At 40.3% G+C, this 16,284-nt stretch overlaps 1 protein-coding gene across 2 annotated transcripts in view; it reads left to right on the forward strand.

The window, feature by feature from the left end:
- Positions 1-9,555: 9,555 nt before the first annotated feature.
- The window catches only part of pdzd8 (PDZ domain containing 8), a 52,639-nt gene continuing 45,910 nt past the window's right edge, over positions 9,556-16,284 (forward strand). The window contains exon 1 of one of the 2 annotated variants that reach the window (XM_062975655.1): positions 9,556-10,721. In XM_062975655.1, the coding sequence (XP_062831725.1) occupies positions 9,898-10,721 (824 nt within the window). In that variant the 5' untranslated portion in view covers positions 9,556-9,897. The remainder of the gene's footprint in view (positions 10,722-16,284) is intronic. The other variant, XM_008114813.3, reaches the window with a different exon arrangement.

Here is a 16,284-nt window from a genome sequence, read left to right on the forward strand (position 1 = left end):
GTAAATTTTTTGGGCTGTATGGCCATGTTCCAGAAGCATTCTCTCCTGAAGTTTTACCCACATCTATGGCAGGCATCCTCAGAGATTGTGAGGTCTCCTCACAATCTCTGAGGATGACTGCCATTGATGTGGATGAAATGTCAGGAGAGAATGATTCTGGAACATGGCCATACAGCTCGGAAAACTCACAGCAACCTATATGTATATATTTCATACACTGATATATATACACAGACATCCAGATGATCTGAAGAACTATATAGTATTTAAGAATTATATAGTATTAAATAATGTAGCATCTGGATTTAGGCTGAACAATTATGCTAGCTTGAGCATTCTGAGTTACAGTCCCCAAAAGCAGCTTTCCTAAGCTCTAGATAGGGTTGCCCTGAAAACTTTTAAGAACTGATGCTTTCCCTACAGCCATAGCATGCAGCTTAGCTGCCAGTTGCCCTTGTATATTTAGTGCCAACTTCTTCTTCCTCAACCTTTTATTATGCCTGCTTATCTGCAGACCTTTCTGCCTTTAATCATCTGCTTCCTAAAACTCTCTGGAGAACAAACAGAGGGGTGTGTGTATTTATAAACTGAATAATGGATGAACATCATGTTGCATTTACTGTGCCGCGTTTCCAGCTAAAGCACATTATTTCTGAATGGCACAGAGTTGCAAGACCTATGTTTAAAGCTAATGAGCCACAGATTAGTATCTCAGAAAGTCAATTAAGACAACTGCCTTTCCTCCTCTCATTAACTTGCACTTATATATTATTAATACACAGGAATACATGAGCTCCTTCTGAGGCATATATACCTACAGTATTGCCGAACAGTGTACAAGACAAACATAATGCATGTTAATGGCTTTAACATTAATCTCAAAAGTGTGACAACTCCAAAATCAAAGCAGTGTGTTTTCCTTCAGGTAAGAAAGCAAACAGTGGCTGCCATAGCAAACACAGTTGCTTATTTCACTAAGATTCAAAGACTGTGATTCACATTTTTCTGAATATGTAAAGTAAGGGGGAATGTGTCATATAAATAAAGGGAGACTGATGATACATTTTATTTGATCTGCAAAGGAAGGTCAATCACTGGGATGTGGGAAGTCAGTTTGTTAGGACATTATCTAGCTGGGAGAATCAAGTGGTCTCACAGCAAGAAGAATATATTCCAGACACTTTGGAAATAATAAATATTTTAAATGCCAAAAATAAATATTTAGAATTAAACTTGTTAGCAATAAATTCCTTAAAAATAGTGTAATAACAATTGAGAATAAATCACTAATCTAATATATCATCTGCTTACCCATCACTTTCCCCTTACAGCAATATGTTTTTGCATATCTGACTAAAACAGACATATCGAAATCCTTTAAAATTAATTTCTGTGCCATATGCCATCATATGCCTTTTGATAGTGGAAAGTCACACATCTACATCTGACAGCAGCACCTTCAGCCTTCCCTCCGTAAAGCAGTCAGGCAAAGGCAGGATACTCAGATTCAGTTTTAATGTAAAAGCCATTGAGGAACTGTTCTGCCTGACACAAAGTATTTGCTTGATGTTATAAAAAGCTTTGAGACCGAACCCTAAGTACAGTTGTTTAGTATTCATCATCATGTCAAGTTTCCAGTTCTTTAAAGGACATTCTATCTTCCTCTCTCCACACAAGAAAAACTCTTGATCCGATCGTGCACGGCTCTTAAAGTGTGCTTCATTTTCCAAGCTCTTGAATGAAAACCCAGCAATGTTTTTGTTTGCCTAGAAAATCAGTGCATGCTATGTGAAACATCTGAATTGCATGGGAAAGGGATTTAGATCTAATTCTGTCCAAGCCTGTTTGCTAGAGTGGACATATATATAGCTGGGAGAATCAGTGATTGGCATCAAAATAAGTATTTTAAGTAGTGTGACTCTGTGCAAATGTGTTGTCAGTATCTTCACAAATAAAAATGTGACAGACACTATACAAAATATGCATGCTGCTTTCTATTGCTATCTAAACATGCTTCTCTGGTAAGCACAGAGCTTGGCAGGCAACACGGGCAATTATTAAACCAGCAGGAGCACAGAGATGAGGAAGTGTTAATAGCACAAGCCAACATGGATTTTTAGATAATGAGGCAGTTGTTTTATCAAACAGGAAGGCGCTGCAGAGCAAATAAACTAAGCCTCAGCTGATCCTATAACAGCTCTCCTTGTTATAAAATACGCTTCAGATACAAAGGGGTATGCTTTGAGCAGACTATCGTTCACAATTATGTTGTGGGCCAATACATCATACCAACTGTTGTTATGTGCCGTCAAGCTATTTCCAACTTATGGTGGCCCACCCTAAAGGAAACCTTTCAATGGTTTTTGGAGGACTAAGAGTGTGTGACTTGCCCCAAAGTCGGCCATTGGTTTGGTTTCTATGGACAAATGGGGAATTGAACCTTTGTCTCTAGAGTCATAGCCCATGCTCAAGTCATTAACACCCTTATGGAAATAGACAAAAAGGATGAGGGCCCTTCCACACAGCCATCTAACTCAGAATATCAAGGGAGATAATTTACAATATCTGCTCTGAACTAGGTTACCTGAGTCCATACTGCCATATAATCCAGTTTTAATGCCTTTTAAATTTATTTGTGTGTTTTTGTATTTTTGTATTACTGTATGCTGGTTTTATATCTTTAAGCCACCCTGAGTCCCTCTGGGGAGATGGTGGCGGGGTACAAAAATAAAATTATTATTATTCAATGTGGATTTTATACAGCTGTGTGGAAGGGGCTTAAGTTGTACTGACCACCCCAAGCAACAGATTTAGGACTCCGTAAAGGAAAGGAGGAAAGGAGTAGCAAACCTCTTGGGGATGGTCCTGAACATGAGACGACTCTTTTTAGTGGCTCTTCTTGCCAATTACATAACAAGTTCTGAGGCTGATCAAGTGTAGCTATAGAACCAACAGGAGTATCAAACCAAATTCCATGCTGATGGATTTTCATAAATACTCTACCCTGGACTGCATTTCTATAAGTGCAATGCACAAGCAGAGAATTTGTTTTGAAGAACGTCATTTAGCATCTCTAATTTCATTTTGGAAAAAAAAATCCTAGTCCTTAAGGCTATTACAATGGTTTGAAAGAGTGTGGTTATGTCTGAAGAAACGGCAGAGGCTAAAGCTGTCTGGATCTTGTCCTGAGTAGCCTTGTAAGTCCCGAGGGCTAGGAACCTCAGTATCCTGTGTAGCTCTCTCCAAATTTCTAAAAATAGAATGGATTAATTAAAAATGAGCAAAAATTTGCCTTGGCACATTTGCCTTAACCTCCAGTTTTCCTAGAGGAGAATATAGATTATATTTAAATCAGCAGTGGGGAAAGTGTAGCTCACAGTTCACCAGTGGATGATGCATTTCTGATGGCTTACAAAAAATGCTGGGCCAGGAAAAACTGGTTTAGATCCAACAAGGTACTATTTTGTTCTTATTTTGTAAGGAGGCACCCACTTAAATCTTAGAATATCCTAATTATACATATTTCTTTCCTTTGGCAGAATGTTTTATGTGCAAACTGCATATAGCAGCAAAGTGTATTTAGCACAGGGGTTCTCAATCTTTTAAAGCAGAGGGCCAGTTCACAGTCCCACAGACTGCTGAGGGCCCGGACTATAGCTAGGAAAAAATGAACGAGTTCCTATGCATACTACACATATCAACTTTACAGTGCAAAAAACATGGAACAACAATACAATATTTACAATGAAGACTAACTTTAATCAGCACAAACTTACATGTATTTCAATGGAATGTATGGGTCTACTTTTGGCTAATTAGGATTGTTGTGTGTCTTCAAGTCATTTCAGATTTAGCGTGACCCTAGGTCTAGTTTTAGGGTGGGGGCCGGGTAAATGACCTTGGAGGGCTGCATCCAGCTTACGGGCTTTAGTTTAGGGGCCCAATTTAGCATGTATCTTCTGTATTCTAAATAATGAAGTAAGGTAAACTAAACTATATGATCATGTGTTATTGGCTTATATCCCAATTACTTTCTATCAGATAACCAAATATTCATTTAAACTATTGCAGTGGTGGCTCATGGCTTACATGTCAGTGGAGCAGTCAATAGCTCCAGGATTTAATCTGAAACATAAAGCAGATAACCAAATGCCAGAACTACTTTGAGAATAGAATTCAGCACATTGGACAACTCCTTTGAACCAAAAACCTGGTCCATTCACCATCCAGCTGACATGGAAACCATCAGACATCACTTACTATCAGTTGAATATTAAGTTGGTAATGCACTTTGAGTACTGTCATTCTCTATTGCGTTATCAGCGAGAATGTTTACTATTGCAATCCATCATACAATAGCTAATAGTGCTTTCAGTGTTAGGCCAGCATGCCCCAATCTATCTCCTGCAAAATGTGCTTTGCAACAGCTCGCATCACCTCTAACCATCATGCTTGGAGACTAGAGTAGGGTTGTTTTACCACCCTGGAAGGCTGGCCTCTGGAACAATCCTTTAGTTTACTAGCTCCTCTATTGTAATGAATTTGTGTGGTGAATGGAACATACATTTAGCAAATGAAATCCACTTTTTCTAAAGATGTTGCCTGTGGCTAATGTTGTAATCCTTACTAGAAAGGAATGGTGAGGTGAGTAAATGTACATATGACTGCCTTGTAAAACTTATGTTGGGAACACAGTCATTAATTTATTTGCTCTTAATCTCCCACACTCAATAAATTGTTTTATGGAACAAAGGAAATCATCTTGAGGGAGGAAAATAATTGTATATAACAACAGCCAGCAGATTTCACAATTTCTCTGATGTTGCAGGAAATGTAAGTAATACAGGAAAAGTTTATCTTTCTAGAAGTTTAACAGCCCACATGTGCAAAGCTAGTAACACAAAATGAGAAATGTGTGTCATGACTATGTTACAGTTTTCCACATTAAAAAGGCTAAAATATTCGTTCTCTTGTTACAGAAATGTGACCATATCTCAATTGCGTTTCCTGGGGGAGTATTTTGCTTTTCTGTGCTTTTTGTTCAAAATTAGATTTTCTGGTATTTAAGCATTTATTTCTGTTCCCTTCAGATACATACCTTTATCCACAGAATAAATTGTGGGTGAACTATAAATCCAAGCAACTACAACTCCCAAATGTCAAGGTCTATTTTCCCCAAACTCTACCAGTGTTCATATTTGGGCATATTGAGTATTTGTGCCATGTTTGGTCCAGATCCACCATCATTTGAGTCCACAGTGCTCTCTGGATGTAGGTGAACTACAATTCCAAAACTCAAGGTCAATGCTCACCAAACCCTTCCAGTATTTTCTCTTGGTCATGAGAGTTCTGTTTGCCAAGTTTGGTTCAATTTCATTGTTGGTGGAGTTCATAATACTCTTTGATTGTAGTGAACTATAAATCCCAGCAACTACAACTCCCAAATAACAAAATCAACCCCCCTCCACCAGTATTCAAATTTGGGTGTATCGGGTATTTATGCCAAATTTGGTCCAGTAATGAAAATACATCCTGCATACCAGATATTTACATTACAATTCACAACAGTAGCAAAATTAAAGTTATGAAGTAGCAATGAAAATAATTTTATGATTGGAGGTCACCACAACATGAGGAACTGTATTAAGGGGTCACAGCATTAGGAAGGTTGAGAACCACCGATCTAGAGGAAGGCACTCTGCTCACTCCTTCCATAAATCCTGCTTAAAAATAACCATAAATTAAGATTTCTGATCTACAGTAATTGTAAACTGGTTAAATCGAAATGGAAACAAATGCTTCCACTCTCATTTTTACTGTGCTTGATAGGAAGGCAACATATGAATCAAAAGCTCTTTTGCACACTACTTTAACCTCACTTTAGTGCTGCAATCAAATTAGGCCGGTGATTGATATGAATGGGACTCTTAACTAAACTAATTCAATAGGACCCCCATAACAGCAGAACCCATATCTGTGGTTGCACTTACCTGCATTTGAAGAAAAAATATATATATCAAAGAATTTGCTAGATCCTCCTGGTGCCCTGAACTTGGAAATTCCTAGAAAGGATATGTCTCAAGGAATTTCTAGGTGCTCCTGGGCATCTCCATGGTATGATGGAACCAGAAGCCTAGATAATGTATCCCCTGCTGATTTGGGGATCTTGCTGTAATCTAACAGACTAGTAATCTAATAGTTTAATAACTACAAGAACAACCCTGATGGATCAGACCTAATGCCTGCCCAGTGTAGCATTCTGTAGTGACTAACTGCAATGGAAAGTCCATAAGGACATGAGGGCATCAGTTCTCTACTGCTTCTGTTTCCAACATCTGTTTCCTAGCAGAACACACATTGCCTCTTAGCAATTTCCAAAGGAGTTTTAAATGCTTCCTTAAAAATAGAAACGAAATGCAATTGCAATATTCTTCAGGACTTTTACTGGCACTCCATGGTTAAATCATGAAGATTTTTCCTGTAATGCAGGGGAAAATAAAGAGTGCTGCCATAGTGGTGGCCCCTTCCCCTCATTTTATGGTTGTCTGCATCAAATTTTCTGGATATCTAGAGTCAATTCTATAGTATTCACAAGCCAGGAAGACAGCCAAATATGGAAACACATCCAAGGTTGTGGGACTAACTCTTATCGAACACAGTGTCATTACACTGTAAATGTATTAGAAGAAACAACAACGAAAAGAATTTTGACTTGAAGAATGATGTGGAGGGAATGCCCTCAGGGAGAGAAACAGACATTCTTTTACACTTAGTATGGTGTGTCTATTTCAAAGAAAAGTGGGACATATTTCAAGGGGGAAAAGACAGAGTTCTGGCAAAGGATATAAGCAAAATGTCCAGAACAAAGAACATGTGAAAACACATGTTGAAGAAGAGGTTCTATGATTCTATGAATAGTAGTTTAGCACTCCGTTACAGCCTCATCACACCAGAGCATAGATCCACTTTAAATCCGGTTTCTGCTTCTTGCAAAATTCTGGACTTTGTAGTTTTATGAGGCCCAGGACCTGTCTGGCTGAGCTGTTTAAAGGCTCCTCCATAAACTACAAGCCTCAGAATTCTGCAGGAGGCAGAAACTGGATTTAAAGTGGATCCATGCTCTAGTGCAGGCATGGGCAAACTTGGGCCCTCCAGGTGTTTTGGACTTCAACTCCCACAATCTCTGAGAAATAGCAAAATACCACCAGTGCATTAAATGCAAACAGCCCAAACATTGAGTTAGGCAGTATTAGAACCTGATCCCAATGCAATCTTACAAAACTAAAAAAAAGTCTGGGCTTTGGAAGTTTTTCCAATCACATTTAGCAAAATAGGCCAAAACTGAATATTTATAAAGCCCTTAATTGCCCAAACAGGAAACACAGAGTGACTTTTATCAGTTTTAGAATTGTTTTGATTACATGGGAAAATATTTTCATAGTTATTACAAACATGGATGGTTAGATGTTCTACATCATTAGGCTTAGAATGGATCAGTAGCCTCAATAAAGAAGTGAATTACAAGGGAGCTTTCTAAAATAAATTAGGAAAACATTTAAATACCCAAAGCATAGATGGCTATGCATTTTTACAACTTGACGGATCAAACCCATCAAGTGCAATATTTTATTATAGAATCTCGCTTATACAACATAAACGGGCTGGCAGAACGTTGGATAAGTGAAAATGTTGGATAATAAAGAGAGATCAAGGAAAAGCCTATTAAACGTCAAATTACACTATGATTTTACAAATTAAGCACCAAAGCATCATGTTTTACAACAAACCAACAGAAAAAGCAGTTCAATACATGGTAAAGATATGTAGTAATTACTGTATTTATGAATTTAGCACCAAAATATCTCAATGTATTGAAAACATTGATTACTAAAAAATGGACTGCAAATATAGAATTGCGTAAAATGAACTTACAGTAACAACATTGTTGGAAGTTAATGTTGTGGACAACAAGTTAAACATGAGAAAACAATGTCATGTGGCAGCAAAAAAAAAGCCAATGGGATTTTGGCCTGCATAAATAGGAGTATAGTGTCTAGATCCAGGAAAGTCATGCTGCCCCTCTATTCTGCCTTGGTCTGACCACACCTAGAATACTGTGTCCAATTCTGGGCACCGCAATTGAAAGGAGATGTTGACAAGCTGGAAGGTGTCCAGAGGAGGGTGATTAAAATGATCAAGTGTCTGGAGAACAAGTCCTATGAGGAGCGGCTGAAAGTGCTGGGCATGTTTCGCCTGCAGAAGAGAAGGCTGAGGGGAGACATGATGAGGGCCTCATTATGTAAAGGGAAGTCATAGGGAGGAGGGAGCAAGCTTCTTTTCTGTTGCCTTGGACACTAGGACAAGGAAGAACAGCTTCAAACTACAGGAAAGGAGATTCCACCTGAACATGAGGAAGAACTTCTTCACTGTGAGAGCTGTTCAGCAGTGGAACTCTCTGCCACAGAGTGTGGTGGAGGTAGGGCCGTAGCCAGAAAAAAATTTCGGGAGGGGTTTTGAAAATTTCTCTATCTCAAGCAGATATTGACAGGTCTGTAGCGGGGGGGGGGGGGGTGTTGAACCCTTAACACACCCCCCCCCCCCCGCTACAGACCTGTCAATATCTGCTTGAGATAGTGCCTGGAGGGACTCTTAATTTTTTGCGTCTCATAGACTTAGCATGGGGATTTGGTTAACCAGTTAAAATTCATGAGTAAACCAGAGTTTTTTTTAAACCTGAAAAATGGGGGGGGGGTTGAACCCCTAACCCTCCCCTCCCCCCTCTCCCCCCCCCCCCCCCGCTACAGGCCTGGTGGAGGCTCTTTCTTTGGAGGCTTTTAAGCAGAGGCTGGATGGCCATCTGTCAGGGGTGCTTTGAATGCGATTTTCCTGCTTCTTGGCAGGGGGTTGGACTGGATGGCCCACGAGGTCTCTTCCAACTCAAGTGGAGTATCTTGCATTTGTCCCCGTTGGAACTTCATTATGTTAGTTTCGGCCCATCTCTCTATGCTAGATATGGGCAAACTTGGCAAACCTCCCTCCAGGTGTTTTGGACATCAACTCCCACCATTCCTAACAGCCTCGGGCCCCTTCCTTTCCCTCCTCAGCAGCTTAACCTGAGACTGTTAGGAATGGTGGGAGTTGAAGTCCAAAACACCCGGAGGGAGGGCCCAAGTTTGCCCATGCCTTCTCTAAGCTGTCAAGATAGTTTTGAATTCTGCTCCCGTCTTCTGGAGTGTTGGCTGTCCCTCCCAAGGATTCCATAGCATTGAGCCAAGGCAATAGAAGTGACGTCAAAGTGCATTGTCCCTACAGAGTAGCCGACTTAACCTGTAGCAGGTGAAGGAACAAAGCGTCAGCAGGGAGCGCACAGGCCAGCAATGCGCATGCTCACATTCCACAAAGAGCTTTCCCTCCCCGTGGTATCCCCCCCTCCCCTCTCTTTTCCTCCCCAACCGCCACCTCCGCGCGCGAGGCCCCTTCCTCTTTCCGCAGTATTATGAGCTCAGCGCGCGGCATGGCGTGCCCTATGACGTAACCCCCCGGGCTCCTCCAATCAGAGCACGAGGAAGGGGGGGGGGGAGAGAGGCGGCAGTTGGTGCCTTCTCCTTGGGAAGCGGCAGGCGGAAGGAGAGGCAGGGAAGACCCGGATGTGTGTCCCCTCGGTGTTGTTGTGTGAGGCGCAGAAGGAGCGAGCCGTCCGCGTCTGAGGGCGAGCCGCCCCGCCAGGCCGCAGGATGGAGGAGGCGGGGTTTGGGGCCGTGGCGCCGGCGGGAGTCGTGGCGCCGGTGCCGCCGTCTCCTCCTGCGTTGCCGGGCGCGGCGGCGTGAGGCAGAGGCGAGGGCCTCAGGCAGGCAGGAAGGGAGGCCTCTGGGAGAGAGGTGGGGCCTCGGCGGGGCCATGCTGTCGGTGTATGGGATCCTGTTCTCGGCCCTGCTGGGCTCCTTCCTCACGCTCCTGGCCCAGGTGCTGCTCTTCTACCGGAGGTCCCCGGAACCACCTCAGGGCTCCATCTCGAGCCCGGGCCCCAGCGCTTTCACGCCCCGCGTGGTGCCGGACCACAGCCTCAGGGAGTACCTAGCCGGCTTCATAGGCTTCTCTCTGGAGCCCAAACCGCCCTCGCAGCAGGCCTCGGTCCAGGACTCGCTCTCAGTGGAGTGTACTGAGGAGACCCTCTACTGGCTCAATGCCATCTGCCTCTTTCTGTTTAGGGAGCTCAAGGACACGTCCTTCCTCCGCCACTGGGTCACCAGGAAGATCAAGGTGGAGTTCGAGGAGTTGCTCCAGACCAAGGTGACAGGCAAAGTCCTGGAGGGGTTGAGCCTGCGCGACGTCGGCTTGGGCAACGTGGTGCCCCTCTTCAAGAACATCAAGATCCTCCGGCCCGTGACCTGCAGCGAGGACGGCTGCCCTGAGGAGCTGGACTTCGAGCTGGACCTCGAGTACCAGGGGGGCTTCCACCTGGCCATTGACGCCGACCTGGTCTTTGGCAAGTCGGCCTACCTCTTTGCCAAGATCTCCAGGGTGGTGGGTCGGGTGAGGCTGGTCTTCACTCGCTTGCCCTTCACGCACTGGTCTTTCTGCTTTGTGGACGAGCCCTTGATCGACCTGGAGGTCAAGTCGCAATTTGAAGGGAGGCCCTTGCCACAACTCACTTCCATCATTGTCAGTCAGTTCAAGAAAGTGATTAAGCGCAAGCATACTTTACCTCACTATAAAATCAGGTAAGATCTCTGGAGAGAAGATAATAATAATAATAATAAACCTTATTTATGTCCTGCCACCATCTCCCAAAGGGACTCAGGCGGTTTACAAAAGCACTCCAAGGTGCAGCATATAACGTAAATCAGTACATAAGTATTAAAACAATAACATAAAATTATAGCAACAGCCACTACCAACACACATAACTTTGCATAAAATGAAACTGACCAATTTTCAAAATGCAGAATACCTGTAGGTAAGAAGTGGTTGCCATCAGTTAACAAACTAAAGTGTCAGATACACTTGACGGGTGAGGAAGCTGAAGGAAAGCAAGGAAGTATGAAGGGGGTGTTTCAAAAGTGCACAGACCATACTTTCTGAAAGTGTCGGTAAGCGTGGCTTTCACCCACATTCACGAAGCTACAACTCTGCAGCATATTTTAGTAGCCCTAGCCCTGGAATATAACCTGGATTATGTAATTTTAATTTTTGTTTTAATGTTATGTTTTAATTAGTTGGTTTTAATGTTTATTCATTGATGTATGCATGTGGCATTGAATTGTTGCCTTTGTGCTACCTTGAGACGGAATACAAGTATGATAAATAATAGCCAGCCATCTAGTTACATCACTGAGGAAGTACTGTACACATTATACACATAGCCTGATGGTAGTTTTATACACATGTATATATATATATATATATATATATTGCATGAAGCAAAGTTTGGGGACTTTGAACCATCAGAAAACAAGGTGCCCAAATCTCAGTCACCCATGTGAATAGTTTTGGATTTTGTAATTCAGGATGAGGGGTTCTAAAATTGTACCTGATGTTTGAAGAGAGTTCAGTTCATCACAGCTTATCTAGCAGCATCTGATTTCTTGATGTCTTCTTTTGCTAAACATGGGCCAAACATGCATCTTGTTTACTAGGCAGGCAAATTTCAGTACATTGGTAAAAATGCAATTTGAAATTTTATTCTAACAGGTGAAGAATGTTTAGGATAGAATTTATTACTATAGGCAGAATTGCAGATAATTCTAATGAGAAAGTGAAAATTGAGCATCTAAAATATTGCTATGATTACCATAATGTCTATTGGCAAAATTGTACAAGCATTGGTAATAAATCAAAAGGAAAGTCTGATAAGTTAAAACTTATAGAGGCAGACTAACATTGGTGTAAGAATGACAGCTGTTTCTCGTACATGTGAAGGAAGATGAAACATTAGGTCTGTTGCTTGGTAGGTGATGAAATGAGAAGAGGCTCCTATTTTGCCATTCTTCCTCCCAATGGAAGATTTTGCAAGCTTGCACAAGTATTGCTGTACTTTTGTAATGAACAATCACAGTGTGAGATGTAAATCGTCCCACTCTTGAAAATGATGAAAAGAAGGTCAGGGAAACTACAGACAGACCTGTTGGACTTTGATCCAAGGGAACATACCAGAACAGATCATAAAGGTAATTTTGCAAGCACTTTGATAAGTGCAGTGATAAGTACAAGACAGCATGAATTTGTTGAACTCTTTCAGTAATAAACTCACTTTTGAAAGATTGTTGGAAAAAAGCTAGCAAGGACTTGCACCCATTGGTTTTTTACCATGTAAATAAGAAAGGATTTTTACTCAACTGGTGCCAGCCACTTCCATGCTTACAGTTTTAATTTTCTTCTTAAACTTGTGGTAAACTATTTGTACTGTTGCATTAATTTTTTTTAAGTATGATACCCCTTTACTTTAATTGTACACAGTGTGGGTCATCTGTCACTGATGGTTGTTTTTGTGCACTTAGTCAGCTGACTTATGCCCGCTTACTTGGGAGTAAGGTATCTTACATTCAATGAGACTTGCTTTTGAATACATGTGTATGGGATTGTGCTGTTAATTACCTAAAAACTTCTACCAAAATGATATTTCTTCCTTTTTCTTTTTAACATTTTCAGTTTTGAGCTTAAATTGTTAGCAGCTCTTGTAGCATTAGGTCAAAATATAATGTGAAAGTGACTGAATTTTTAAAACAATTTTAAAGTTTTTATTTGTTTAATATACCCCAGCTTTTCTCTTACGGAGTTCAAAGAAGCTACCAACAGTAATAATAATTTTGCAGTTCTAACCAAAATGTTTAACAAAATAGTGACAAATTTAGGGCACCACGTTAAAATTATATATCGAATGCCTTCTTTAAAAAGATTGTCTTTAATAGGTTCTGAAAGATTAACAAAGAGAATAAGAAATAACAATTAAATAAGAAATATCCCAACCATACTACATTGTTAAAGTGCTTTCTTCCACTTTAGCTGCCATGGAAACATCCTGTGGAATTCTTAGTTTGTAGTTTAGTGAGACCCAAAAAATCTGGTTTAGAATTCTAGATACCCATCCCTAATCTGTACATGGCTTTCATAGGAATACAGTACTGTGTGACATGCAGCATGGAACTCCTGTCCAAGGAAGTTCTAGAGGTAAGACACAGCCACTGAAAAAGCTTGCATATTAAAGTCCAAGTACTTTTTTCTAATGTATTCCTTTTTCTAGAAATTTCTAACAAAATTTATGGGTATAGTGTCAAGAAAGCAGGTAATCTCATATTGAGGTAATACTCAATATTAGGCACAAATTTTGAAACAGCAAAACCCTAAACCTATAGTTTAGGTAAAGTTTTGGATAGTTTTTCCCCCTCACAGTCCATATTCTTGAGCACTGGGAAATGGTTTCAAGTAGTCTGACATTAGAGAAACACTTTTTCAATTAGTTGTAGTTCAAGTCCTGTTGATCAAAGCATTGGAAGCCAGAATACTGTGCAACTGGATAAAAGAATGTTTGCTTTGCTTGCATGCTACAAGGAATATCCATAGTTCATTAAAGCTTCAGGCTTTATTTTTTGCTCCAAAATTATTTGCTTCATGCTTCCCTTTCTATAGTGGATCATTAGTTACTCCCTGAACCCCTGTTTATCCTGTGAGAATTTTGAGAACTGTAAAAATTTATGGGATACAAGCATTATCTTGCATATTCTCATGTTTAATTCTCCCCATTCCATGATAGAATTAGATATGCAAGATTGATGAGCCACTAAACAGTTTCTCTTCAACTATATGTTTTTGCTCTACTTTTGATAATTTCAGCTAATGCTGAGTAACTTTACTGTTGGATGATGGACTTAGTTTTTGTACTATCCCAGCTTCCTCTTTTGGTGCAGTATGTTAAGAATGGGAAGAAAATTGTGTGGTAATATGAGTAAGAAGATGATTTATTCTCACCTTGAATGCTTCATTCTCACTTTCCTTTCTCTGGGGATTTCATAGATAATACCAATAACCCACTAATGGTGTTACGTTTTGTTGATGGGATTGCATGCTCCTGTGAGTCAAGAAGCCATGTTGTTGACAGTAATTCTGCTGGTAGACTTTCCAGGTCAAACAAGCATTTTCTGAGGAGCCAGATTAAATTTACCAAATGGCTACTGGGCAGCAGCAATTGTGGGGTGGGGGAGGGTGACACTACCAGATAATGTATCCAAGACAACGACAGTGGCACTATAGTTAACTCTTATTAATTCCATACAGAAAGAGGCATGGAAATGAATGTTGTTGTTTTTTACCATGAAAACTCTTACGATGAGAGAATTCAAAATGAAGCAAGAGAGTACCAGAAAATTAAACTCTCAGTTGGCACTCAACAAATACTTATTGAATCTCCCTTTGGAGAGAAAAAGTGGGATATAAATAAACATAACAATAGTAATACTAGGACACAGCAGAGGACAACTGTTAGTAGCGCTGTGGTTTAGGATGCATCTGGCAGGAGGGACATTCAGCTATTGATGTGCTCAGAAGTAAAAGGAAAGTTCAGAGTGATCCAATACATAGGAATATGGACTGTGAAAAGGATGAATCAAGGAAAGCTAGATATTATAAAAGAAGTTTAGTGTATAAATATTGTAGTACTTGAGGTGAGCAAGCTAAAGTGGAGGGGAATTAGACATTTTGAGTCAGATAATTACACCGTGATTTACTCGGGAGATGAAAATCTAAGAGGAAATAGTGTGGCAGTAATAGTGAGGAGAGATACAATGCAAGGATGTAATGCAAAATCTGACCAAGTCATATCGATAAGATTTCAGGGAACACCCATTAATATAAAAATAATCCTGGTTTATTCTTCAACTACAAAGGGAGAATAAATTGAACAAACAGAATATGCTGATAAATGATTGGAATGCAACAGTACGAAACAGAACAGAATAAAAGATGGTAGGAATGTTTTAGCTAGGCTCTAGAAGTGAAGCTGGGATCTCTTTCATAGGGCCACTGTAAGCTAAAGTTGACTTGACAACAATGATCCAAAACAACCAAGAACAAATAATTTTCATTTTTTAAGATTTTCATGTTTTAGGTTATGTTCCGTTCCTCTACTGCATATGCAGAATAATTGTGCAACTGCAAGGAGACAAGACAATTTGGTTTCTCAACTGCTTTCCACTGTGCCTAGGTCTTTGTATTTGTACCCCTGGTTTCTTAATTGAATGATCACAGCCCTTTGGGTGAAATTAAGGAACTTTTGATGCTTTTTAAAATTATTTTTCTGCTTGTCTCTTAAGCACAACATTTGCACTGTTTGAAGACCTAGCTGTTTAGTCTGTTGCCACAGAAACAGCTGTAAAGAATCTTATGACATCTTAAAGTCTAACCAGTTTTATTTGGCATAAGCTTTCATAGTGTGTGGATTTGAATTCACAGAAGCTTATGCCAAACAACAGTTGTTAGTCTTAACGTGCCCCAGGATTCTTTGCAGCTGATTGAAAGCGGTCTGACTCATTAGCAGTGAAAAACGTTTACCACCAATAAAAATGTACCATCTTTTTTGTGCAGACAGACACTATAATGTTTCTCAGGACCACAGTCACTAAAATGTCTATGAAAAGCGCTGTGGGTGTTGACTTTTGTGGTTTCTTTAAAAAATGTAAACCTCTACTGTTATTATGGGTTATTAATGTCCACTTTCATTATGTATTCAGGTACCATGAGTTTCCTACTGCCCTCTTACTGACTTTGCTTCTATTTTGTTCACTTATAGAAAATATCTGGGCTGGAATCTTATGGGCCCACTATGGCAATGTAATGGTCCATTATGCTATCAGAGTTTACTTTTTTTAAGGTTGTGTTGTGGCAGCAGCGTAGAAGGCAGAGAATGTTGTCATCATCTGGAGAGGATAATGCCAACCTCCAGACATCCTGTTTCCACAGTTTTTGACTTTGCATTGATTCTTGAAGTTACCGTGTTTCCCCGAAAATAAGACAGTGTCTTATATTAATTTTTGCTCCCAAAGATGCGCTAGGTCTTATTTTCAGGGGATGTCTTAGTTTTCCATGAAGAAGAATTCACATTTATTGTTGAACAAAAAAAAATGAACATTTATTATATACTGTACAGTAGTTATCACAAATCAGCATAACCAGACAAACTGTGAATCCTATCAAGAATTTCTTGTTACTACCATTATTTCCATGTACAACACTCTATGGTACATATATTTACCAATCCTGCATGCTCTGGTGTTCTATTCAGCAGGCATGCTT

Source organism: Anolis carolinensis, chromosome 3, assembly GCF_035594765.1.
Source record: "Anolis carolinensis isolate JA03-04 chromosome 3, rAnoCar3.1.pri, whole genome shotgun sequence".
Taxonomy (NCBI): domain Eukaryota; kingdom Metazoa; phylum Chordata; class Lepidosauria; order Squamata; family Dactyloidae; genus Anolis; species Anolis carolinensis.